The 25,324-nt window shown below is 40.1% G+C and overlaps 1 protein-coding gene across 3 annotated transcripts in view; it reads left to right on the top strand.

The window, feature by feature from the left end:
* The first annotated feature begins 9,302 nt into the window (after nt 1-9,302).
* The window catches only part of LOC128765026 (regulator of microtubule dynamics protein 2), a 28,044-nt gene continuing 12,022 nt past the window's right edge, over nt 9,303-25,324 (top strand). The window contains exons 1-6 of one of the 3 annotated variants that reach the window (XM_053875405.1): nt 9,303-9,427; nt 11,242-11,328; nt 14,108-14,571; nt 24,178-24,361; nt 24,428-24,530; nt 25,247-25,307. In XM_053875405.1, coding sequence (XP_053731380.1) covers nt 14,117-14,571; nt 24,178-24,361; nt 24,428-24,530; nt 25,247-25,307 — 803 coding nt within the window. In that variant the 5' untranslated portion in view covers nt 9,303-9,427; nt 11,242-11,328; nt 14,108-14,116. Of the gene's footprint in view, nt 9,428-11,241; nt 11,334-12,881; nt 12,951-14,107; nt 14,572-24,177; nt 24,362-24,427; nt 24,531-25,246; nt 25,308-25,324 lie in introns of those variants that run through there. The other 2 variants (XM_053875406.1, XM_053875404.1) reach the window with 2 other exon arrangements.

The raw sequence follows: 25,324 nt of genomic DNA, 5'->3' as shown, positions 1-25,324 counted from the left end.
AGCCCTGCGGGGCTGCGGGTGATAAAGAGAGAGTAATTGCCCTTATTTTGGGAGTGTATTACATGGCCGTTGCATGTGAAGTGTGGGCGGGACTCAAACACTGCTATCGCTGATCAAGTGATTATTTCCTGTTTGTCTTCAAGACTACTTACCGGCCCTTTGGGGATTCTTGTGTCTTCAGTGGAGTCGACTCTTATCAGTTAGATGGCATTCCACATGTGAAGAGACCCAGAAATGCTGATGGGACATGATGCTGAAGGTTCAATTTAGCAGCGAATGGGAACAGAAAATTGATAATAACCGCTGGAAACATGCAGAACTGAGTGCACATCATCACTCTGGACTGAATAGTTTCCACGGCAACATCTGGCTGGATTATCTCCAGCAGTCAGTTCATTAGACGCGCCGCAACTTTCCAGAAACACTCGGATTAAGTTGATTACATTCATACTCCGAAACTGCTTAATTGTGTTATTGTGAAATGAGGAAAACTGAGCGCTGTTTTTTTTTCCCCAGTCATTTTGTCGCAGAGCTGCAGGGAATATAATTGTTTTGAAAAAGGGCCGAACGATTTAAGACGGGACTTTTTATTTCAGAGCTCCGAACACTATTTGCTCCACTTTCAATCCTCACAAGCTTAATTCTTTAAACAGTTGAAATGAGTTGCAGCCTCAGTTTTCCCTAAGTGAGGACCATTAATCTTTATATTTGGGAGATACTAAATAAAGCATGTGGAAGACAGGATTGCCTCAGATTTAAATGAAGGTCACAATGTCAGTATTTCATTGACACATATTTTCACGCACACACGACATAGAGAATAATCAAAAGAGCACGAGAGAGCGGAGTCACGAAGGGAGAGTTTACCGTTGGAACGATAAGTAACCATCTGGCAACACGAACTGCCAACAAGGAAACAAGGAAACAAGGAAACGGAAACACACAAAAAACAAAAATAACAAAATAAAAGCATGAAGAAACCGAACACAACAATCACCTCCAGCACTACTTCTCTGTTGAAACAATAATTGTGTTTTAAATATGAAAAGGGCACTTTTGGTATCATACATAAATTGCATAGATTGAATTATTTTGTATAAAAGTTTGTTCGTGTGAAGCAGTTAAGCTGAAAAAAGAGGCCTTGACAGATGAGTCTGAGGAATTCAGGACCGAAGAGATTTAAACTGCTCAGACAGAAATGAAACACCAGTTCTTTGCCATAATGAAAAGTCTAAGAAAAGACAACAAATTCTATATTGCCATGACGACCAGGTAAAGCTGACACCGCAGTTGAAATAGCTGACACAGACGACGCGCCTGTCTGAACGTGTCGACATAAGCCTGAAACATTTCAGGTCCTGTCAGAAATACCCTAATTAAACAAAGTTTGGTGACCTCGACATTCTTCTCTGACGTAACATCCCACCACGTACGACTTAAACATAAGCATTAACGTAGGGAGAAATGTGCAAGTGAGACCTGTAATAGAGTTTCTCCGACACTCGAGAGCGTCTGCAACTGAGCGAGAGCAGAGACAGAGACCATCAAAGAGCTGATCATGTGATGGCGGACAGTGATGGGAGGCGGGTTATTTTGAAGGCTTGCATACAAACTATAAGAGTGGCAGCAGCAGGGAGCATATCAAAGAACTTGTTTACGGGATAATTGACTCATTTACAATCCAGCATGCTCACAAATTGGTGGCCTCACAGATGCCTGTGACCACAGTCATGATCTCATGTTGCCGAGGAATAATATTGATTTGCAGCTACCAAAGAAAACATAAATCACTAAAACATAGCGGTAAAACCTGAAAACAGAAAAAAGGCCATTCAAAACTCAAACCTGACTCAGGGGGACAACAAAAACGCACTCGGAATAAACTCACGAGGCCCGGTGGTGGAATTAAACACACACACAAGGAATAAATCTAGCGAAAGAAAAGAAAAGAAAGAAAACTCACACATGATACTATAAAGAGAAGCGAGAAACAGAAAGCATACAACTGAGGAAGCGACTGAAAGAAAGTCAAGCACACACAAAATGGAGAACAATCAAAAGAGCACGAGGGCAGTTTACCGTAGGAACGCAAAGTAACCATCTGGCAACACGAACTGCCACTGGAGTGTAGACATCAAGGTACGCAGATTCGCTGATCGAGGTCAGCCGTGTCGCCTGGAAGCTGGAAGAGAAACAAGGAAACGGAAACACAGAAAAACCGGAAATAACGAAATAAAAGCATGAGGATACAACATAATATCATATTGCCGAGGAATAATACCGATTTGCATCACCCAAAGAATACATAAATCACTAAAACATAGCGCTCACAATGCGTTGGGGTGATTTGTCCCAGATCAGCTTTACCCTTCTAGGGGTCAAAGGTCAGCAGCCTCAGATAAACACATATAAATCTGTGTAAATTTCAGGTACGGGATCATAAATATGTGCATTCCACATCATTGAAGCGGTGACCATCTAGAACTGATGTATGAGGTGTAAAAACTGTCTGGACTGTTGTTTACCTCACAAGCACAACATTGAGTTCAAGGCTCATTAAATCTGCTCATGTGAATCATTGCTAGTGTTTTTCCTCTTGAGTAAAACATGTTAATAGAAACACACAACTCTTTGTGTCCTCCTCTCACTTGAGATAAGACGAATCAGTGAGTGTTCTTAGTGACCTCCCTCCACATCCATCAGCAGACGGAGGATAGTGGGCGAAAGAGCTTGACCAGATCAATAGTTATGGTTGAAGAAGGCACTTATGCCTCACTTTACATGCAAGTCTGAGCTGAAGCTCCATTTAATGGTTGGATTTTCAACATCGTATCATGAGAAGTAAGGAAAGATTCCACTCCTCAGGTCTGATAACCTCGACTCCCGTTACAGGAACTATCGATCGGACACAAATAGCAGGCGGGTGCATTTCCTGCAGCAGACGTCGTGTTAACCAAGTCAGCTGGTTCAAATCAAAAGTGTCAATTGAGACTCCAAAGTCTAAGATAAGCTGGTTCCCAGCAGCTGGGAGGGTTTTCCACCATGAACCCTGTCGGGGGTTGAGGACAGCGGTGCGCCGGTTCCCCCTTGGGCCGGATCAAACGAGGGACAGCACTTTCCCCGTGTAGGGAGGAGGGAGGAGGGAAGGGGAGGCAGGTTCGAGCTGCTTCCCCTCACTGACCCAGACTCTAAATGACGATGGCAGACACATCCAAAGGCTTATCTCAGTCTTTAATGGAGCCAGAGATTAGAACCTTCAGCTGCCCTGATCTGCCTTCGGGTGGATGAGGAGCAGTCTTCCTCAGGGTAGCGTGTATAATGAAAGAAAATTAGTAATTATGATTTGTTGTTTAACTAGCACAGGATGTTGTGTTCATTTTCTCCCAGCAATCCAATAAAAGCCAGTCAAAGTCCCTTTCAATCATGTCATTGTGACCTGTTTCTGTTGAGCAGTAATGTGAGCTCACAGCACAAACCGATGATGATGAACAACTGTTTGACTGACCATTAAATATCTTTCATTTCTTTGGTGTGTTTAATCTGGTGCAAGCTGCCTGTAACCTGTCTGTAAGTTTTATGAGGCCTGGAGAGCAGATCTGGGGACTTTGTTCTGATTAAATGAGGCTTGCATGAGCCGAGTGGGAGAGAATGTGGTTTGTGCTGCATCACTTCTTAGGCTGAGCCTGCTACAACAGTGGCACTGCAGAGGTCACTCCGGCAGACAATAGGGTGCTCCACTGCTTACATCCATTTTTTTATTATTTAGTGTCTGTCACAGACATATACAGGTGAAGTCACCGTGTGAGACTTGCTCGAGGTGGCGACGCCCAACAGGTCAAACATATTTGCTAATCAAATGAAGAAGTGTCCGAGTTACCTTGGTGGCTCCAACTACCAGAGTCACAACAGGATTCTTGCTTTGTGTCGAGTTTTTTTTTTAATAAACCATTTCCTTTACTTAAACAGCAATGGAGCTACTGTTTCACAAACATTAATGAAGTATATGTGTCAAACTCCAATTATTTCAACTGGAGTCCTGCATATTGATCTCTGTAATGTTTCTAAATAATAATTTAATGCTCGAATAAGTGAATGTTTTATTTTGGAAGTTCAGAAATAGAGATGATGTACATCCTGTTTATGACATTTGGGTTTCTATGCCTGTGATTGTTCATTTCTAAGCCTTATTTTATCATTATTATGTTTATACTATTCATTGATTTACTATATATTAGTATTCTTTATTATGACATATTTATTTCTTTTTTTTTACTGTATATGTATAGTGTATGTTACACATTTTTGTAACTAGGAAACTTTTATTGTTTGGTTATGCTTATCTATAGTTTGTAGTCAACTTACCTTTTTTATGAAACTCCTATATAGTTTTTATACTAAATTTAAATAGACACTTTGTAATTTCACATTTTATTGCACAGTAATTAGCCACAGTAAAATGGTTAGAAATGAAAATGAGCACAAACACGTAGCTCCCCAATACAAATGAACTAAACTTCCATCATCCGTAGTGAAGGAAAGAGAAGAGTCATACTGTGTGATTCAGGCCCCCAAAGAGTTCCCCAATATTGAGACTGGAGGTGAAAGGCAGCTGTGTGTGTCAAAACAGAGGGAGGCGAAAAGAAAAGAGAGGAGGACAGAAATAGTTGAGGGTGTGTAGGCCGAGCTGTGACCGCCGGCATGCATGAGGAAGCAGTCTCCATTCCACAGCTCAGCAGCCCACATGCGAGTCCACTGCTCCTCCACGCCCTCGGCTATTCTGGGCCGCTCTGGTGGTTTCACTGGGCCGCCGCAGAAGTACAACCAGAGGAGAGAGAGGGGAGCAGATCTATTGTTTTATGGTCTATCGCCTCACATCAATCGCTCTTCTGAGGTGTCCAGCGGAGTTCAAGGATTCGCCTTCAGCAAAGTTTTCCTCTCGACCCATTGTCACCGACGAGACAACAAACAAGAAAATACTCAGAATACAACCTCTGTATACAAGTTTCAGTATTACCATCGACTCGATCATTTGCTAGAAGTAGTACCGGATGTCGCAGATGTAAATGGAGTAGTGGTTGTTACAGTATATGAGTGTATATCTGGAAGAAGCAGTTAAGAAGTAGTTGTCACTACATTCTACTCATTGCAGCAGTATTGCATCCAGTAGAAGTCAAAGTCGTGGCTTTAGTGGTGGTAGTGGTGGCAGTAGTTGTAGCAGTCATAGCAGCATTGGTCTTGGTCTTAGTATCTGTATAAGAAGCCGCCTGAGCATTAGTGGTAGACGTTTAAGCAGTAGTTGTAGTAGAGGAAAGAGAGTTGAGTCAGTGGTGTGTTGCTTCTGATCTTTGAAGTCTCCTCTTCTCTAAATTTTGAAGTTTCTTTTCCATACATTTTCTTTATAACGGTCATGTTTTTCATTTCCTCTGTCAGTGAGTTCCAGTGTTGCAGTAGACATAGCTAGTCGGAATAAGCAGTATAAGCGGCAGAGAGTGAGGTATTAGTATTGTCTGTCGAGGGTTGCTGTTTGTTTTTGGTTTATGTCTTGGGGTTTTCTCAAATATCTCTTGAGGTATGTCTCCTTTTCCCTCCATGACGATTTTTACCCGACGGAAGAAACGCATTTCCTCTCATGCAGTCTGAGCTACAGATCAACCCCTGGTCCAAACACCTGACCTGGGTTCATGGTTCCGAAGCAGTCGGTGATTCAGACACGATCACAGGAAACAATAAATAGTTCCTTTTCCAATAAAGTCAACATTTTACTGCCACAGAGGGAAGTTTTTCAGCTTTATTAATTCCATGACACCTGCTGGTATGTGTTACTTTCTACACTTCTCTCACTAAGTTTGGACTGGATTTCCCTACAGGCCAGTCAAACTCAGGTCTCAGCTATTCATCCAGTCTTTAACACTAGAGACTTGCAGTGGAACTATTTAATGTGTCTGTAAAGTTTGTGGAATGTTCTTTATGAATAAGATGATGACAATGATTATTATTATCACTGTAGTTGTTATTGTTGTTCACTTGACTTATTTTCTATACATACAATTTTCAACTATTTTTTTATTTTTATTTTGTAATAATATAAACTGGGAAAAGTTATGAAGACCAAATGATTTAAATACTATGTTTTAATTGATATTTGATGTTTCATTGAAGATACTTCTGCCATTATAATAAATAAGTAGATTTTTTTTTCTTTCATTATTTCCATTTTGTACTCAATAGAACCCTGGCACTTTTTAATTTAAGTTTAATTTAAGAATCGTTTATATTGCACTTAGTCGAATAATTTTGAAACGAACTGCACAAAACGTGTTATAAAATGATCATCTGACTGAAATATGTTTGAATTATGTCAATATATAACTGGAAAATTGACAACACTGAAAACAACACAATGTGTCTCATTTGGTTTTCATTTTTGAGTCATCAGAAACTTGCAAAAAAGACAATGTCATGATATGAAATGATTTTTAATGTCGGTCGTTTTAGCACCAACTCATCAAATTTCCAGTGACTGCAAAACATCAATTGCACTTTTAAGTTGCGTTGTTTGGAAACAACGTCTTGACCCCAGACGACCACAGAGACATGACTCAGCATTTCTTCATCATTTCAGCAGATTTCGCAGACCTCCGTGAAGACAACAGATTAGTCTGATCTTTGGCTGATCCACCGCAGGAGGCTGTAGTGTCTCAGATGGGAACAGCAGACGCTGCGTAACTCGCCGCAGCGTTACCTGCGTGATCCAGCCTCACGTGAGTCGGACAGACAGAGCTCATCCTCGCTCCTCAGGTTCCCCCTGCTGGACAAACTCTGTCTGCAACTCAGCCACGTGAAGGCTGCTGAAGTCGGTTGGCCTTCCATAAACGCCTGCTGGAGGGAAGGAGAAAAAGACAGGAATGTGTCTGAGAAGTAAAACTATCACAACACATTTACCAAATGAATAACCCTGATGAGTTGGATAAAACAAGATGTTTAAACTCGAGTAGGACAACTTTTTTTCACGCTAGAAAATAATTTTCAGTGGACGATTAGAAAGAAAATATGGCAATATAAATATCTGAATAATAAATTTAAATAATCATAACTGTGTATGCAGAAAATAATTTTCGGTCACATTTGTATTACAAAACACTTCATTTCCGAAAACTAAATTATTGTTGGTTCATTATTTATTTATTTATTTAGTTCAAAATTTTTCTACTACTTCCTTCCTCTACTTCCTCTTCAAATAAGAAATGCGACTTCATATTTAAAAGTTATTGGATTACATTAAAATTTGGTTGGTTGTAAATAGTTATGTACTATTATTAATCTCTATCTCAGTGTATTACATTTTCATATTTAGGGGTGGTGCAAGACACCTTAGGGCTTGAAGCAAAATCACTAATAATTGTGCATTAAATAGTCAAAATAAAGGTTTATTCATTCAGTAGATTCAGCTCGACTGAATACAGACTCGTCTTTCACCCACGCCCCATTCACTCTGGATGATTCACTCCAAATACTTCCTCCTTCTTGTCCTCCCTCTCATGCACAGGTGTGTTTTGTTTCTGCTGACTTGCATTTCTCCTCATAACGCTACAGTGCCTCTTCAGCTTCTCCTCCACCACACTACATATCAATATGTCATCAGCAAACATCATCATCCAAGGAGACTCTTTTGAGGAAAGCAACCTTCCAAACAGACGTGTGTGTTCTTTAGATACTTGGGACTTAGATATCCACTGGAGTTTCACACTCGACTGAATCCTCAAGTTCATGTTTTCATGTTCATCCTTTTCTCGACTAGATGAACACTTGGTATAAATATATAAATCACAACTGATTTAATCACTATTTATCAAAACACTATTCATCTGAAATGTGACAACGCTGGGACGTCTCCTCAGCAAAGCTCTGTGAGCTCATCTCCATATTTGTCCACAGCAATGAAAGAACCTGTTCCAGGGTGAAACAACAAACAATGAATGAAGAAGGGCGTGGCAGCAGGTGCACCCTGACCTGCTTTGATATTTTCAAGCAATTGCAGGTCAAAAAACCAAACCAGGGTTTAGTCAGTCCTCAGGCGACCTTTCTTCCACTGGTACTTTTATTTGCCTCTTGAAAAAGAACACTGGCTGCTTGCAGCTGAGCTTGATTGAGATCTGTAGATGAGGTTGTCATGAAAGACTTTGATATTACTGTTGCACAACATCGACCACATCTTTCTGGCTGAGCGGCTCTTTAGACTATCAGACTGCAAAGAGTTGACACACAAGCTTCTCGCTGACAAGGTCTGATCCGAATCCAGCCTCACTCTGTGGTGGCTCAGATAGTGACGCCTTGTTTAGAGCTGATGTTTGACAACTTACCCCAGGTTGTTTTTATCCTCCCCCTGTGGCACGACGTGTTGATAAAGCGACAGCGTTGACAGTATCTGATTGTCGCTGACCCGGCGGGAGCGAGGACGTCGGGCCTTATCTCCACATCTCTGACTGAAGGTGAACGTGAAGGCCACGGCGCTGCGCCCAACTGCTCCTCCAGCTTTCAGGCTTTTTGTTTTGGCAGAGTGCAGATGTGGGTCGAGGAACAATACAACGTTGAGCGAGCTGGAGGAAAACTGCACGTACATGAGTGTTGACGTGTCTCGGTGCAGCTTCACTCAAGAGCCACCTGCATTTTCTGTTTTCCACTTATCCAATCCCCAGATTCTGCTCTCGGAAACACCCTTCTGCTTCTCTATGGGGTGTTTCCAGGTCAATCCTGGGGCACTCCACCTCTCCAGGGATGCTTTCAGAAGACGTCCTCTGGTGTTTCTTCACCCTGACAGTCTTCACCATCTCCATCCTGCTCTCACTCATGAACAAAACCCAAAGACACTTGAACTCTTCCACCTAGCGAAAGTTCTAACCTCCAACCTGGACAGAACATTCCAACCATTACCAACTTAGAACCACAGTTCCAGAGTCAGAGAAACTGATCCTTCACATTTAGCTCTGAAATGTTTGCTAAACAAAGTGACCTTCTGCACCCTGGAGCCTGTTCAACATGTGTTCCCATTATAACTAGCATGAAACGTCTGATAATGAACAACTCCGTTAATTCCACAACTGGACCCGTCGCCTCGCTGCTTATCTAGCAAGAGGCCGATCAAATGACCTCAGGAATCCAAACAAACATCATCAATCTATTCCTGAGGCCGTTAAGTTCAATGTTGTTTTTCCTGATTTTGAACAAATATAGAAGCACGTAAAGCAAACACAAACTTTGACAGTTGGAATAGCTCTGAATAAGAAATCTCTAATCTGACTCTGAAGCTTCACTTTAGCTGTGAGGACGGTCCAAGGTTGACATGATAATGTGCTTATTTAGTAACTGTTTTCCCAAACCTGGTTCACACTCGGTCACTGGGGTTCATTGAGCGGAGCAAACTCTTGTGGTAAGTTTTCTTCTCTTCAGGGTGAGGGGGATTAAAGTGTTTGAATCTTAAAATCTAGAAAATATATTTAGGCATGTAAATGTTGCTAAAAATGAAGGTAGTAACATGACTTTGCCTGGTCGGTTCAGTTCAATAAAAATATTTTCTGTGAAATTACAGCCCCAAACTATAAGCATCAGCTGCATGTTTCAGCCGTCAATCTCTTTATTCTTCCTTTATTCATCTCACCATTGTTACTTTTCATTAGTATTAAATCTATACTTATATGCAACAACATTTTTAAGTTATTCAAAGACAAGGCATATGCTTCTTAGTTTCCTGCACGTGGTGATCGGGATTGTTGGGGCTTAGTTGTCTATTAAAAGAATATAATAATAACAATTTCTGTCTTGAATTCCGTTGTATCCATATGGTATTTAGAATGAAGCAATATTCACCATATTGACTAAAATGTAATTTGAGCTGAATGCATTTGTTTTTTGGGGGGGAAGATGACGTGTATTGGAGATTTTAAGACAAAAATGAAACAAAACTTAAAAAAAAAAAACTTTAAAATAGAGGCAAAATGTTGAGTGTCATTCGCCAAGTGTTTTTATAATGAAATTATCACACAGGCAGTTTTTAATGTGTGTGTGTTTGTGTGTGTACTTGTACTTCTACCTTTGTGAGAACCAGTGTGAGTTTTTAACCAATGGAGTGAGAACATTCACTTCGTGAAGCCTCATTTTGAGGGTTAAAACTTGAAAATATCCGGGTCATTATAATTGAGTTTAAGTTTGGTTCAGGGTCCTGGTTAAGTTTAACCATTTGTTTTGGATGGTTAGGTTTAGTGTGAGAGGCTGGGGAAAGGGTTATGGCTTACAGGGCTGAAACGTCAGTGAAAGAAGTTTATTTATTTATAGTTTATTATAATTGGGTAACTTTGGTTCGTCCTGGTAAAAGTTAGCCATTTGCTTTGGATGGCAAAGGGCGAGAGGATGGGAAAGCATTTTGTCAACGAGAGGTCCTCACAAAAATAGTGAAACACAACGGTGTGTGTGTGTGTATATACACTACCATTTCCCATTGTCTTTCTTTCTTCAGGCAACTACACTGCTATATAATTTTGAGTGTTTGTTAGTTTTGTAAGTCAATATTTGGCCTCTGCTTATTTAAAGGAGTTTTTTTTTTTTTTTTCAATTTAGTTGACCATATTTACTAAAATTATGACAAGGGTTCTCACTCTCTCTCAGGCTGAAGGGTTTCTGTCAAGAACAAGCAGATCAAGTTGCTGCAATTGCAAATGAGTCTCACCATGGCACAAAGACCAGAAGGCTCAGATTTCTGGTTGGTTTGGGGCGAAACGAACAGTCAGCCAAGTTTCAATGAAGTAGACACCTGGCTGACAAAATGTTGGCTTTTAATGTATTTGGTGAAATCTACAACATTAATAAATATCATTATATAAATTCTTCATGTTCTTCAAGGATCGTCTTTACGAAGCAATATTTCTTGTTTTTATTCATAAAAATCATTTGCCTCAAACTCAATAATCATTAGCTTTATATGCTACTTTTAAAATTCTACATTCAAAAGGTTTGATAGAAAGAATATTGCTTGAATGGAAAAAAAGTGTTTATTTAAAAACTCGATATAATAACGACAGCTAAAACTTTCAACTAATAAGTATCGCTATAATATGTATATACACCTCTTTATTTATAAATAAGTGGTCATTTTGTTACACCGGATATTTATTTAAATGCAATCTGCCTTGAAGCTCCTGGTTCATGAATTGAAAAACGGACTTTTACATGCGGAACCTTTCTTTACAGCGTCTTCGCCTTCACTCGGAAACCTTTAACCGTTGCAACACAGAACTCGCTGGTCTCCAGCCAAGCTCCTGCCCTTTACCATCAACAGTAAGGTCTTAAATCATTTCTTCCTTATTTATTTCTTTAATCATAACGCAGCTTCCTTTGTTTCATTGTCAGGTGTGTGACGGGAGTGTGTTTTAACACTGTATTTACGTCGCGTAACTTTGTTTACCACGTTAGTATTTACTTGTGGACGAGAAACGCAAAATGGCTAATTCACAAATAGTTCGGAATGTTGTCGTTTTTATTATACTTAACGTCGGTTTTCATTCACAATTAACTGCTTTTACTTCAGGTAACACGCTCGTAAAAGTGTTGTCTGTAGGCTAAGGAGCTAATGTTGATCCAATTATCTCATTTAGCAGCCCAGACTGAAGGTGTCGGTAAATATACAGGTGATCTCTTTAAGAGTCGGGAGACGTCACGTGAAGTGGGAAAGCAAAAGCATAGACATATTGTGCCCTTTGAAACGATCTGGCAGTTGTTCCTTTGCTTGTACACAGCACAGTCTGTGGGATGGGTCAGAGGTAAACACATCAGACCTTTCACTTCCCTTATTAATTCTGCCCTTTTTCCTGTAACTTTATTTACCTGGACTGAATGTCCATCTTGTAAATGTCATCGATTACCACTGACACTTATTTGTTTTTATTTTTATATACTTTGATTGGAAAGTAGTCCTGGTTTAGTCATCCAACACAAGCTGTTGGACAAGCTGCCAGGCTGCCCTCAGTACCTTGAATTTCATCACTTCAGTTTGGTTTTTCGTCCATGGTCAGTGTACAACGAGCTCCTCAGGGTCTCACTTTATCTTTGAAAATGTTTCCTACAATTTTAATTTCTTCGGGACCTGAAAACATCATGTTGCCCACTCCGTAGCGGCCAATCCTGCTGTCTTCTCAAGCTTCTCAAACTTGTTATCCATCTGAAGTTGCAGATTTTCATTCTTCATTTTAGTATTCTCTTGTTCCATTTCTTGTGGTTTGACTTTCTGTGATGAGAGGTCGACTGATGACGGCCCACGTGTGCCATTCCAAAATATCATGTTGCAAGAGCAATATCACTTGTTAGTCTTTACAAAAGCTCTGTGAGTACAGTTTACTGTCACCACAACCATTGTCCCTGTCGTATCTTCCTTCGGCTCCTCTGTCAGATAGTCCTTGATCGTATTGCATTGCATATATCTTCTTATTCTTTTGCTTTTGGGGGGCTATTACTGCTTCTTCAGATGTCCCGGATGTCATCACAGTCTCTATGCAATTGATTCTAAAAATGAATCTTTGTTTTTTATGGATTTGATCTGTGTAATGCTGGAGCTCTGGCTATTTGTGGCAAGCTTGTCTGTCGCCTCTGATGTCAAACTGATCAAAATGATTCATTATTGATATCTTTCTATTAAGGAAACCTTAGAGGAATATAGGTAAATGAAATAAAAACAAATTTAACTTCCAACCGTTTATAATTCATGCTTTAGCCAGAGTATAACATGCGTGACTCTTTTTATGTGGTGCTTACTTACTCATTCCTTTGATGTCATGTGGCATATTATAGGCCAGATTGAAACCTGTGCTTCATATATAAGACTGTTTCATTGCTTATCTGTTGCCGTATATCACCAAAGAAGACTCATTAGAGATGTGATCACAATGAATTACTTCTATAATGAGGTAGAGATGACTCAAGGTGCTCCTCACTGCTAAATGCAAACTCCAAAGTACATTTTAATTCAGATATTAACCTGCTTGCTGGTGGTATTGCTGAGTTACTACTTGTCAAGTCAAAATGAATCAGACTTGCAGCGTATAATGTGCCTGCAGTTAATGTTTACCATTATGGCAATTATATTTTTCGTTTGCTACATCTCACTGGAGTTTAATGGTTCTGTGTTGTTTGTCAAAGTTGAGATATTTGCATATCTTAGGGCCTCTTCCCTGTTTAGCATGCCTTGGACACGCCATTAGGGCGGTATCTGTTTCTCCTATGTAACAAATTTACACTGTATTATGTCAGGGTTTCAGTTGAGATTTGTGTCTGGGATTTATTTTGTAGTTCTCTGGGGTGTTCTGCCTAAAAAGTATGAAAACAGATTTTTGGTTAAGACTCCCTGTTAGCTAAAAGCCTATTAGTGCTGGATATTGTTGAGTTCAGTTCTTGAAGTTGCGATTCAACTCCATATCTATGGAGTCTGATCTAATTCAGTAAGAATTGATACATTGTTATTCTAATACAAATGTGAGCATTTGTGACATGTCACCTCACATATTGAGCGATTAAAAAAGTCCATCTTCCCTCTTTGAAATTTGGATGAACCTTTCCTCACATTTTTTAAACAATATCACATCTGTATTTGTTTTCACACTTCAGGATGAGTTATGAAGGACAAAGTCCACAAAGTGTTAAACAATCTGGTATTGATCAATGCATTGTTTGAGACATTAAAGGTCTTGAGGGAAACAGTTGAGGCTGGTTGATGTCCCTCTCGAATATAATAAAAGTTACATGTTGCTTTCATGCCTAACTTTCTTTAGCAAATGTTGAACTAGATTCTGACATTTATCGACATAGCAAGGAACGTTTTGGACTAGGAAGGAATGTTCTGTTGCTTTTATTGTGAAACGCAGTTGAGACTTTTGCTGGTTCTCCTCCTCTATGAAACTCATTGGCTTTCATTAACAATTTCTTCAACTTTTTATGGTCATTTCCACCCATCTTATAATTTTTATAATCCTTCAAAACATCAAAAAAAGACCTTGATTTGATTGGTAGTGATGATTTTTTGTTGAGATTTCAAGAGTTGCTCCAAATGGTGTTCTTCTCTGTGCAGTTTGGCAGGATGGCCCAGCCAGACAGCAAGGTGCTGGTTCTGGGAGCGTTGGCGGGGGTCGCCGGCATCAGCATGGCCGTCGTCTTTTATAAGAACTACAAGTCTAAAAGACGAGCGTCATGCCCTGCGTTCTTCCTCGACCGAGCGAGTGGACAAGGCGCCGAGCTCATGATGGTGGACGGCAGCCCTGACGTGTCGAGGGGACAGCTGGAGGTGCTCCACCGCCTCGAGGCCCTGATCCAGTGTGTGTCGGAGCTGAAGGACGAGATGAAGGCCTTGAAGAGCGCCATTCCCTCCCTGCACGATCAGGTCAGGGGCGAGCTGAGAGGACGGGACGCCTCCGAGGCCCGCAGAGCCGGATCTCAACACCGAACCACGCCAACACGCAGGAAACGGACATCGGGGAGCATCGCTGTAACCAGACCTCAGGGTATGAGCTCAGAAGAAGCAGAGAGCGAGGGAGGGTGAGTAGTTTGGAAGAAGTTCTATCCAGCATGAGAAATGTCCCATCAGCTTAGTGTGGAAAACCATGCCTACTGATCAAACCAGTGATGACTTCACTATACATTTCTACAGTTACAGTCGAGAAGGTCATTCAAGGAACACAACCTTTTCATCTTTCCTGCCCATTTTTAGTTCTTCAGACGTACCGTATAAAACGGGTAGTACCGGAACATGTTGCACCTGTTAGTGCGCCGCTGGAGAGTAATTATTATATACAGTATTTGTTGCTATATTGTGTTTTCTGCCTTGAGTTTTGGGGGATTAAAATGCGCATTGAGCATTCTTTGCAATGTCCTTTGGAGTAATTAAGGAAACACTAATCTTAAAAAAATACTCAATTGAGTTATGTTAAATAGTTCTTGGAATCATTGTTGTGACATAGTTATGATAAAGTAGAGCAACTGTTGCAATTCGAAACTGTGGAAATTCATTGTTATTTTCTGTTACACTGACCCATCAGCTTGTTGAGTGTTAATTGCTGGATTTCTATTTTACCTCATAAAGGTAAAACAAAAAAAGAATATCTTTTTAAAACGCTCTGACGAGTGCAACGTTTAAATGGCGCCCTCTGCTGGACAACAGGGAGAGCATCTTCTAGAGTTTATTATCCCCGCAAAAAACGGTTAAAAAAATCGTAACGCTTGAAAAAAAAGATCTAATGTAAATGCAACACGAAACAGATTAAGGAGGCATTTTAGGCAATGTGTAAGGAAGTCCTTATTTGAACTTTGCTTTGAATATCCGTTTCAATAACTGGCTACCTGTGGGATCAGATAATTTGTCACTTGTTGCAAGGATAAGAAAATGGAAGGTTGTCACTTTATATTGTTTTTTTTTTATCTCAATAATCAGGTTTATTTTCTTCAGAAGATAAAACTTAATAATCTGACTTTTATTTGAGGATGAGAAAGGCCCAGCCCACTGGTGTAGTGTGTTTGCTCAGTTATAGTTGTGCACATTGGCCTCGGGATCTGTTGTGAACATAAAACTAATCAAGGAGCAGCACATGCCCAGTCAACCACCTCTGTCTCCAGCCAAGAACCTTGAACCCGAGCCAGCTCCGTCAAGATAAACAGATTCTTTTCAATTCAAAGCTGAGTGATGATGATGATTAAACTATTCTTCTGCAACAGCGTAGCCGAGCCCTGTTTGTCTTGGACGTGACTGGATGTGTTATGTATTTTAATCTGCTAGAAATGTTCCAAATTTTGATTTTTTTTCATAGATATTAGCGAGCAGACAGGCCTCAGGAAAGGGCACGACCTGGATTACCTGGTGTGCTCTCTCAGTAGGATGTGTTTTCATGCTCGTTGCCAGGAAGACACTGGTGCTGCTTTTTACACTTGACACAGTCAGATGTGCAGTGAGCGTTAGATCAGAGGAGCTTGCCCCCCTTCTTCTCCCCCCTCCGCTGCAACTGTCCTCACTTTGATTAGTCAAGCGCCTCCAGCACATTTTTTACAACTACAACACAAAGAACACAGAGTGAACACCAAGTTCAACTCAGATTAGGTCTCACTCACACGTTGGGTGCTCATATTTACTCTATTTGGTTGATGAGTTTTGAAATGTGTCATTCAACATATTGTCATTCAAGTTTTTCCTTTAGGTTTTTATGGTTCTTACTGTTTTGTTTCTTTTGTATTATAGAGTGAATTACACCTTTTTAAGGTCAAATTACCTCTGTGTAGGTGTCTGTTTTCTCAAGGCTGTTGTCTGTGTTCAAAATAACTTAACAAAATAACAAAAAATAACAAATTTACAAATGTATTCAGATAAAACTTTCAGGAATTATGTGAAATGGTTGAAGGAACAAATGAATCAATTTTGGGGGTGATGCGGAACAATGTCAGGATCCGAGAATCCAGATGGACTGAAGCAGCTTGGTGGAGGTTTGCGGTCTCTTTGTGCTTTTCTGGGTTATGATGCATTGTCCAAAACTGACTATTAAATGCTCATTTGCTGTCTTTATTCACCTATATGCTTGTGACTATATTTAGTGTATGATACCCCCCCTACATTCTGTGCTCAGTGTTTATTTTTATTTTTTTTTATCCTTTACTGAAATTGCATTGAATATTGCTCAAATTCTGCTTTATAGACATTATTTATTTATATTGTCACCCCAGCTTTTATATTTGTCTTATTTATATATATATATATATATATATATATATATTTTTTTTTTTTTTTTTTTTTTTTTTTTTTTTTAACTTTTTATATTTGCTTTAATATTTCCCTTAATCATACTATTTGTTTTGCACAATCCTAATCTAGGATGTCCTAAAGACAATCCTAAATTATCTGCTGTATTTCCAAACATATATACCTTTTGCTGTAGTTTCTTTTTCAATTCAAAAATGTAGTAATTTTATTTTTAATTCATGATCATTTTAAAAAATGTATATTATTACATTCCATGTTTTAGAAATCATTTGTTCCCTTTAAAATATTTCACCTCATTTCCCTATTGGCTTTTAAAATATAATTTAACTTCTCCCATTTTAAATGCAATTTTCAACCGTTGGGCAAGTTTACACAGCTATACCTGATCACCTTGAGCAGAAAGAGAGGTTGAAGCCTCAAACATTTCCTACGTTAATACCTCTAAAATTTCCCAGACTTAAAATGACAAAATAATTGCTTTCAATGAATGATAATTGTCTTTTATCTTGATACAGGAAATGCTTGCTTCAGAATTGAAGTGCATAAGTGGTCTCCACTGTTAAAATACAAACATGAATGCGGAGCTCTTAAAAGAGTTTCCTTCAAGTAAATAAAATACTTGCCTTCTCCTAGTGCCTAGTTGTAGATAAAGGCGAGTGTCTGCCACATCAAACATGTTAATTGTAACCAAAGTCTTCATACTTTCAAAGAAATCTCATCAAACTCCACACCTACTGTAATGAGAGAGCACGTTGTGCTGCTCTGTCATTTGGACAAGGGTGTGGGGGAGAGCGGAAATGAAAAGAGAGAGAAAGGCAGAAGGTCTTGACGTTGCCCTGCTAATCCTCAAGTCCCAGACCTCTTCAGGTGTGTTGGACTTGGCAGGAGTGTCTAACGCTACACAGTTGTGTAATTCAAAGTGCTATCATTGCGTCTTTGTTGAAATCTGAAGCTTGAGATTACTTTAAAGATTAGCCAGATTAAAGTATTTATTGCTGAGTACAAAATGTATGTTTGCAAACATTTAATTCAACTTTTTACTGCCTTGAAAACAAGTGCATACGGCCATGCAATAGTTTGGTAAATACAGTGGAGGAAAAAAAGTTTAGAACAGCCTTAAAATGTAATTCAATTTCAAATATCATTCAAATTTGTGAAAAAAAAACTGGATGTGGCTGCATTGTACAGATGCAAGCAAAGACAAATATTATTTTTTTGTTCTTTGTTGTTTACAAGAACAACTAACAAAATGAAATTGACAGTTGTCAGTTCTCAACATTGTCAGTATCAAAGTCAACAAATAACAGAGAATGTGTTCAAAACTGAATCGTCCCTCTCTGTTTTCAGTCGAATATCACTGCTGAATGTTGATATTTTCTGCTGTATTTGGTATTGGCCGCTCGGTCATGACTTCTTTTGTGGGCCCTGCCTATACTGATGCACTTGGAAGCCCTGACCTCCCCCAAGCAGATAATTTCCACCCATATAGAGTTATTTTTTTCATAATATTGTTGTCCTATGTTTATTTTTTCTGTAATTAGATACCCTTTGGAACTTGAAATATCAAATATATCATATATGGTCAAATTCAGATGACCTCACTAGGGCAGTGGGTGGCAGGAGCCTTCTGGAACTCACTTAAACACACTGTAGGAAGTCAGTAAGAAACAATGTGTGACCAATCTTTCCGAAGTTCCAAGGACTGAGATGGTGATCTGGAACAGCACCGAAATGGAGATTAGACGTGGAACACTTTTGTGGAATCACGTGCAGCTGAATTTCCTAAACACCTAAATAAGCTGACATTGTTTAGCTGGAACATAATGAAGCTCAATTAACTCAAACTGTCAAGCGAAGCAAGTACGAACCAGTTTTATCGTCCAATTAAATTTGTGTTTGTGTTTAATTGAGCCGTTTATGTTGCATCTGCTGTTTTTTTTTTGTATTCAATATCTCTTTTATTCCCTCTGTGAGGCTCTTGGCCTGTCGCCTGCTGTTGCCGTTGAGCTGTCATGAAGCAAAAACATCCGCTGAAGAGCTCAAAAGAAAGCGGTGCAGAGTTGGTGACATAATGTCAAAATGACGCAGCCGGAGAGTGTCAATGATCAAACATGTGAAAATGTGAAAGGTTGAACGTTTCACCCGTTCAGCTCACTCCTCACATGTCAGAGTGGCTTCCTCTGAGCTACCTCCTTGCAGACCCATCAATCACGCCGCGTTAAACGTGTCTTGTAGCAACTTGTAAGTCAGAACAGAGCAGTTCCCACTGAGTTTATTCACACCGTAGCACAGTAGCTCAAAGACATTACCACTTCTCTCTCTTCCCATTCCAACAAACAAGAAATGGTGACATTGGAGAGTTGTTGATTTAAGCTGATTTATGTGTCACCTTTGTTTGGACGGGCAAGTCCGATCAACACTCTCCAGAGTGTTCGAAAATGAGAGAAGGGGTTTATTGTCTGCCTTTTGATTAATGGCTTTAGTCAAGCATCCCTGTGATGTCGACCCGCTTTTGCAGCACAACTGTGCACAAGCCACCAAATTCGTACAACACATTACAGAAGTATAATGTTTTGGAGTAAATAACCCTTTTAATCCCTGTTCTGTGACCATTAGATATGACTTTATATTATATATTTTACGTCCGCCGTTCAGTTCTTTAACCTCAAATTTAAACTTCTTTTGAGCATCATATTGGGAGCATTTTGCCGCCATCTAGTGGTTGTGACGAGCAATGCATCTGGTGATGAACACTTAGGTATTGGCTCAGCAGATAGTTGCTGTTAATCTGGAAAGCAGCTAAAAATGAACGTACCTGCAGAGTGAAGGTCCTGCCGATATCGGACAATAATTATTAAGTTATAGTCATTGCCACAGCTGGATTTGATGTCAACTCGAAAGAGGTTGCATTCACCCGAGACAGTTTTCTCTTTTGAGGTGAAACAGTTTTTTGTTGTTGCTAGTCACAGAAAAAGGTCATTTGTTCTTCTCAGAGACTCAAAGGAGAATGCAATTCTCTCCACTTACCCGGTTCAGTCCCCCGTCGCCACAGCTACCAGTGAAAGAGCGACGCTGCATGTTCAGTGTTGCACTGATGTTGGGATGGTAACTCTGCTTTGTTTTGAATGATGTAACTGGGGAGCTTGCCTTCACTCTATTGAAAGCTCCTGTCAGTGTCTCTTGGGCTGTTGAATCGTCAGTCTCCCCTGGAGTCGCGCTGCAAATGAACCCCTCCAGCTTGTGATAACACCATGAAGTGAATTGAACTCAATGGGCTCATTGTCATATAGTGTGCATGATGAAAATAAACATTTGTGTTAAAGCTCTATGGCTGTATTTCAGTGACATTCTATGAAAATATAGCATGATTTGAGACAATATCAAAATGAAGTTGTGTACTTGTTGTGTACTCGTAGCCTTATGGTGTTAAATGTGAGTAAATTCGGTGTAATGTAAAATAAAAGTCAATGCTTTAGCGATCTTCATACTGCTGGTCAATTCCAATTTTTATTTATTTTCCATATATTACATGTATCATGTACCAGATTTGTTTATGTTCATGTGAACATTGCACTTCCAGTTTTTTTTCAGTCAATGAAGAATTGATGACTCACCCAAAGAATTAGAATGTTAGTTTCTGTTGCTGATTTCCTCTCAACATGCTCATCCATCCATGGATTTCCGAATGTCTGTTGAACCGCTTTTTTGAGGCCCTCGCTGGTCTGTGTGCAGAAATGAGATGCTCAAAATGACGCTGCTGGGTCCAGATATTAAGACATGTTGGGTCTGGCAACATTGCAATGATGACACCGCTCATGCACAAACATTAGTATACTCTTTATGTAATACAAACAGGCACATCAATACAAGTGGATCTTCGCGTCCTTCTTCTTTCAACTGATTCATGAGCCGTGGAATGGCGTGACAGGAATGCGCTGATCTCTCAGTACTGTGTTGCCAGTCTCTCCAGCTCCACTGAGTAAATAACTGCAGGGAGGCAGATAAAACAGACTGCTGAATGAATAAAAGGACAAAAGGCTGAATGAATTAGGGAATGAGTGAATGAATGACACAGGTCCCCAAAAAAAAAATGGCCGTCTTACCACAACTGAAGCTTAGCCTGGTTTTTCCAAAGCATCCCTCGGTTTGTGTTTTGAGACAGACTTTGCCAAAGACCGTTCCTGGCAGTCTAAAGATGAATGCACACCCATTCACATTTTCTTAAGCTGCAGTGCATTGCTCAATAATCGGTTTGATCTTCTGAGGTTTGCTCAGGGGTTAGGATTTAGAGCAGGATTTCGGATTGGATTTGCCATACGATCCTGAAATGACAGTCTTAAGACAAATCAAGATTAAAACTAAGATTCAATGAAGTCTAGGAGGAATGATGCTGCAAAGCATGCAGCGTCAAATCCTGTTTTAAGCAATCTTGTCTTGCCTGGCTGCTACCACATCGGCTAAATTAACAACTAGCACTCCTTGAGGCCATCAACCTGATGGCCACTTTCTGAACCAAAAGCTGTGTCAGCCATGTTCTTGTCTTGTTCTTCCTTCATATAGGAACCAAAGGGTTCAGAAATTCGCAGAGATTTGCTTCAGAATATGTGTATTTCTCTGCTTCACTTATGATGTCTCTCCTTGCTTGTTGGACACATTTCTTTTCAATACAATATTGGTATAGGAATCACATAAAATGCACTTTTTTTACTCATAAAAAATATCAATACTTCAATATTGAGATTCAATACTTACAATCACATCATGCAAGGTGGGGCATCGATGATGGCCATATTGATTATTTTTTGTCACGCCCCTTGCACATTACACACGGTCAGGTTTAAACTTAGTCACTTCACGCATATAGACGTGATCCAACTCAGTGCATGTCACAGTGGATATTAAAAGACAATTCTTGTTTTGAAAAAAAAAAAAGTAGGACAAGAAGACGGTGATACAGATCTTAGCGTTTGGTGTTCATGTCAAAACAAGAATCAGAGCCGAGAGTACTTGAGAAGTGTCATCTACCATAGTCTTTCACACTGTTTTGCGTGGGCTGCTTCACTGGTACCAAGACTTCACTTTTTATGCCATATGCCTGAAATGTATTTAGTGCCAAACAGCTTCATGTCTGTAACTCCTCAAGAAATGGTGTTTTTTTTGTTCTTTTTTGCCATTGAGATAAGGTGATAAAAGGGAATGTATTTCACATGGAGGTGTTTATGTTCTTTGTCCTCTTGGAAGGAGTTTTCGTAGAAAGCACCGTCTGTTGTTCATCTGTTTATATGCATCAGATGTGTTATCAACTGCAGATGCCCTTATGCACGCAGCCTGAGGCTTGAAGTACCGCTCGGGTCTGTACTCTAGCTGTCTGTGACCCGCTCCGACACATCCCTGAACTATGGCTCGGAGCCGAGAATATTCCCTTAACCACCAATGACGCACGTTCAGTCGCTGCCAACACTTAATTGAGGCTGTTCATATTTTGCCCTTTGTGCGTGCCTTTTATTTTGTACCTGAACCATTAGCGCACCTTTTTGTTTTTTTACAACTGCATCTCAAGTGGTAGCTCATGGTGTCAGAATATACTTACAGAAGTTGAAAGGGCAGCGTAAAGCGTCCAAACAAGTGTTGGGTGCCGCACCCTGACGAATCTCTTTGTGTTTGCAAGCAAAGCCTTCAAGTATGAAGTTTTCGATGATTGAATGACCCTTTTAAGTAAGCAAGACTTGATTCCTTGTAGCCTGCGTTAAGCATATAAACAAGTCTTAAAAATCCTTGTTAAATTAACTCCTCCTTGCGATGTTAATGTTTAGGATATTGTTGAGCAGGATTCTACCCCAGGTCAATTTTGTTTTACTGCTTCATAATTGTTTCTATCGATAATTCTATTGATTCTTCTCTTTCTCCACGGTATCTCCAGCTCCAACCTTCAAGGTCCAACACTGTTGTTGGACTGACTCAGTTCTCAGGTCATTCCTAAACACCCCCAATGTTTTCATTTTTAAAGGCAAGTCCCCCTTTTTTTTTCCGAAGAAGTTACATGCAGCGGTGCAAGTATTGTAGGGGTGGGCTCTGGTTTCCCCTGGAAAGTTTTGGAATTCATATCTCTCTGGAGCACTATTTCCTGCATTTTGAGGTACCAAATTTTTGGAATACAGCCAAGTTTTTGTATTTGTTTCCTCATTGTTTGTTGGTCTTGTGGCTCGGGGAAGTACAGAGAGGGCTTCTAGGGTTACTGCATGTACATCAGAATGGAGCAGTCTGCTACAGTCTAAAAACCACTCCAATAAAGGAGACATTTAGGGCTATGTCTATATCTACTAGGTAGATTGTAGTTTTTTGTGTTTATTGCTTGAAGATTACCACCCATGGTTCTAATGGAGAGATAAGCGCCAACAAAGTACATCTTGAACCACTAATTCATAGGAACTCTAAAAAATATTGTCATTGTTGTCTCATGTTTTTGTTCTTGTTTTCCCAGTTCACTGACAGTAATTGCCATCAAAGTACATTTATCGAGCTTACTGGAGTTGTTTGGGTTCTTTTCTTCACCACGAAATTGGTTAAAAAGGTGTTGGATTTTCCAGCAAAGGTCTCCTGTTGATGCAGGGTCGTGGAATATTGACAATGAAATGACTTGTCTTCTGATTCATAAGACACAAACTAAGCTATGGAAAGCGGGAGGAAGAATCAGGATATCCTTACTTTATTCTGTATAAAAGTTAAGCATCTGACGTATCTCAGTATGGGGTGTCTTCAAGAGGCGTCTAGTTCTAAGACATAACTCTCACAAATTGTTGAACTCCAGTTAAGGATTAGCTGTACTGTCCATGTCTTGCACGCTGCCTCTTTATTTGATCATTTTCCTTGTAGTCTGTGGAGTCAAGTTTCCAGTGAAATCATCTTGTTGCCGCTGGCTCCACTGGCTCAGCAGTCATGATGATGCTTCAGAGTGAAATGTAATTTTAAGTTAGCACCTGGGGTTTTGCGTTGAAAGTGTACTGGATCAACTTCACTTTTCCAGACCAACTTCCTGCCTGAACGGTTGTTTGTACCCCAGATTGATGGGAACGCAGTTTGTTCATCAACAAAAATAGAAGTGCTGTGTGCATCTTAGAGTCACTACGCGTCTGGGCCGCTCGGCGCAACGTCACAGCGCTTCCAGTGGAAACTGGATCACTGACTAGAATTAACGTGGAACAGCTTCCGCTTTTGGTGGAATAACTCCTCCTACATGATGGCGGTGATCACTCCGGTCCTTAGAGGCCTCAGCCTTGGCCCTACTCTGTCGTCATCTGCCTGCACTCTCTTCCCTTCCTCACCTGTGGTGTGACTCTCCAAGCTGAATTGCCCTGAAAGAGGAAAGTGTCGAACCGATTCTGCTATTTTTGTGTGTACAGGTACATCACTGCACTGACAGACTCTGAGGACGAGGACCAAAGCGATGTAGAACTGAGTGATGAAGAGCAGCTGTTGAAGGACCAGAAACTTGTCGACCTCCGTGAGAGGATTGATTTTCTCCACCATGGCACCGAATCTGACAAGAAAGAGAGTCTGGCAATCCTCCTGCAGCACCAAGAAGAGGTTTGCTATCAATCAAACCTGTTAACTTTCTCATGAAGCTATGCTCAATAGCGTCTGCATCTCCAGTTTGGACAGAACTCTACATTCCTCTGGAGACTGATTCGAGCTTACTGCGATGTTCATGATGTCACCACCGAGCTGGAAGACAAGAAGATCCACGCAGAAAGTGGTAATCCACATTACTTTTCTACATTGTAGTGCTCATGTGATTCAAGGCCACAAACCTTGCCCTTTTAAAACTAATGTGGACGTCTGGTTACGTTCAGTACACGCAGCGATTTGACCTGTCCTCTGTCGTCCTTTATGTACGTAATTGGAGCTGTTATTTCCTGCTCACATCTAATGACTTGACACCTTGACATTCACACTGGTATTAATAGAGCAGATGACACTTTCCATTGTGGCTCAATCCTGTCTTGTGTTTGTCTAACTTCTAAATGGCATTCTTCTATCATACTCTATGATGTGAGAACTAACACTCCTCTGCATTCGTGTTAGTTTTGCTGGCATTTTTGGTTTTAGTCTGGTCTTTATGTTCATCTCTTATTAATAGTAGTTAATAGTTTTAATCGTGCCCCTACTCTTTTTATTCTATTACACTTTTTAGTCTTATTTAAGTATGATTACTTTTTTGATTAGCAAAAACTGCAAGTTCCAAGTACATGGTGGTGTAGAAGAAACGGCTAGAAACTTGAAATACAGACCATTACAGACACTGTGATTCACGTGGCCAGAAATTGATAATAAATAGATCAGATTAAATACAAAGTGCTTTATAATTTAGATGTCTGTTCAGCTCTCAATTGTTGTTGTTGTTTTTAAATCAAAGGGCAATTTACCTTTTTACAGCTTCATTTGACTCAATATAGATGTTATGTCTCTTAGGAAAGAGAGTTGGCGAAGAGGCCGTGCAGCTGAACCCAACATGTGCTGAAAGTCACCTGTGGTGAGTGGAACTTTCTG

This window comes from Synchiropus splendidus, chromosome 9 (genome assembly GCF_027744825.2).
Source record: "Synchiropus splendidus isolate RoL2022-P1 chromosome 9, RoL_Sspl_1.0, whole genome shotgun sequence".
Classification (NCBI taxonomy): domain Eukaryota; kingdom Metazoa; phylum Chordata; class Actinopteri; order Syngnathiformes; family Callionymidae; genus Synchiropus; species Synchiropus splendidus.
Note: the sequence above shows the minus strand (reverse complement) of the source record. Positions and strands in the feature narration are given on the sequence as shown.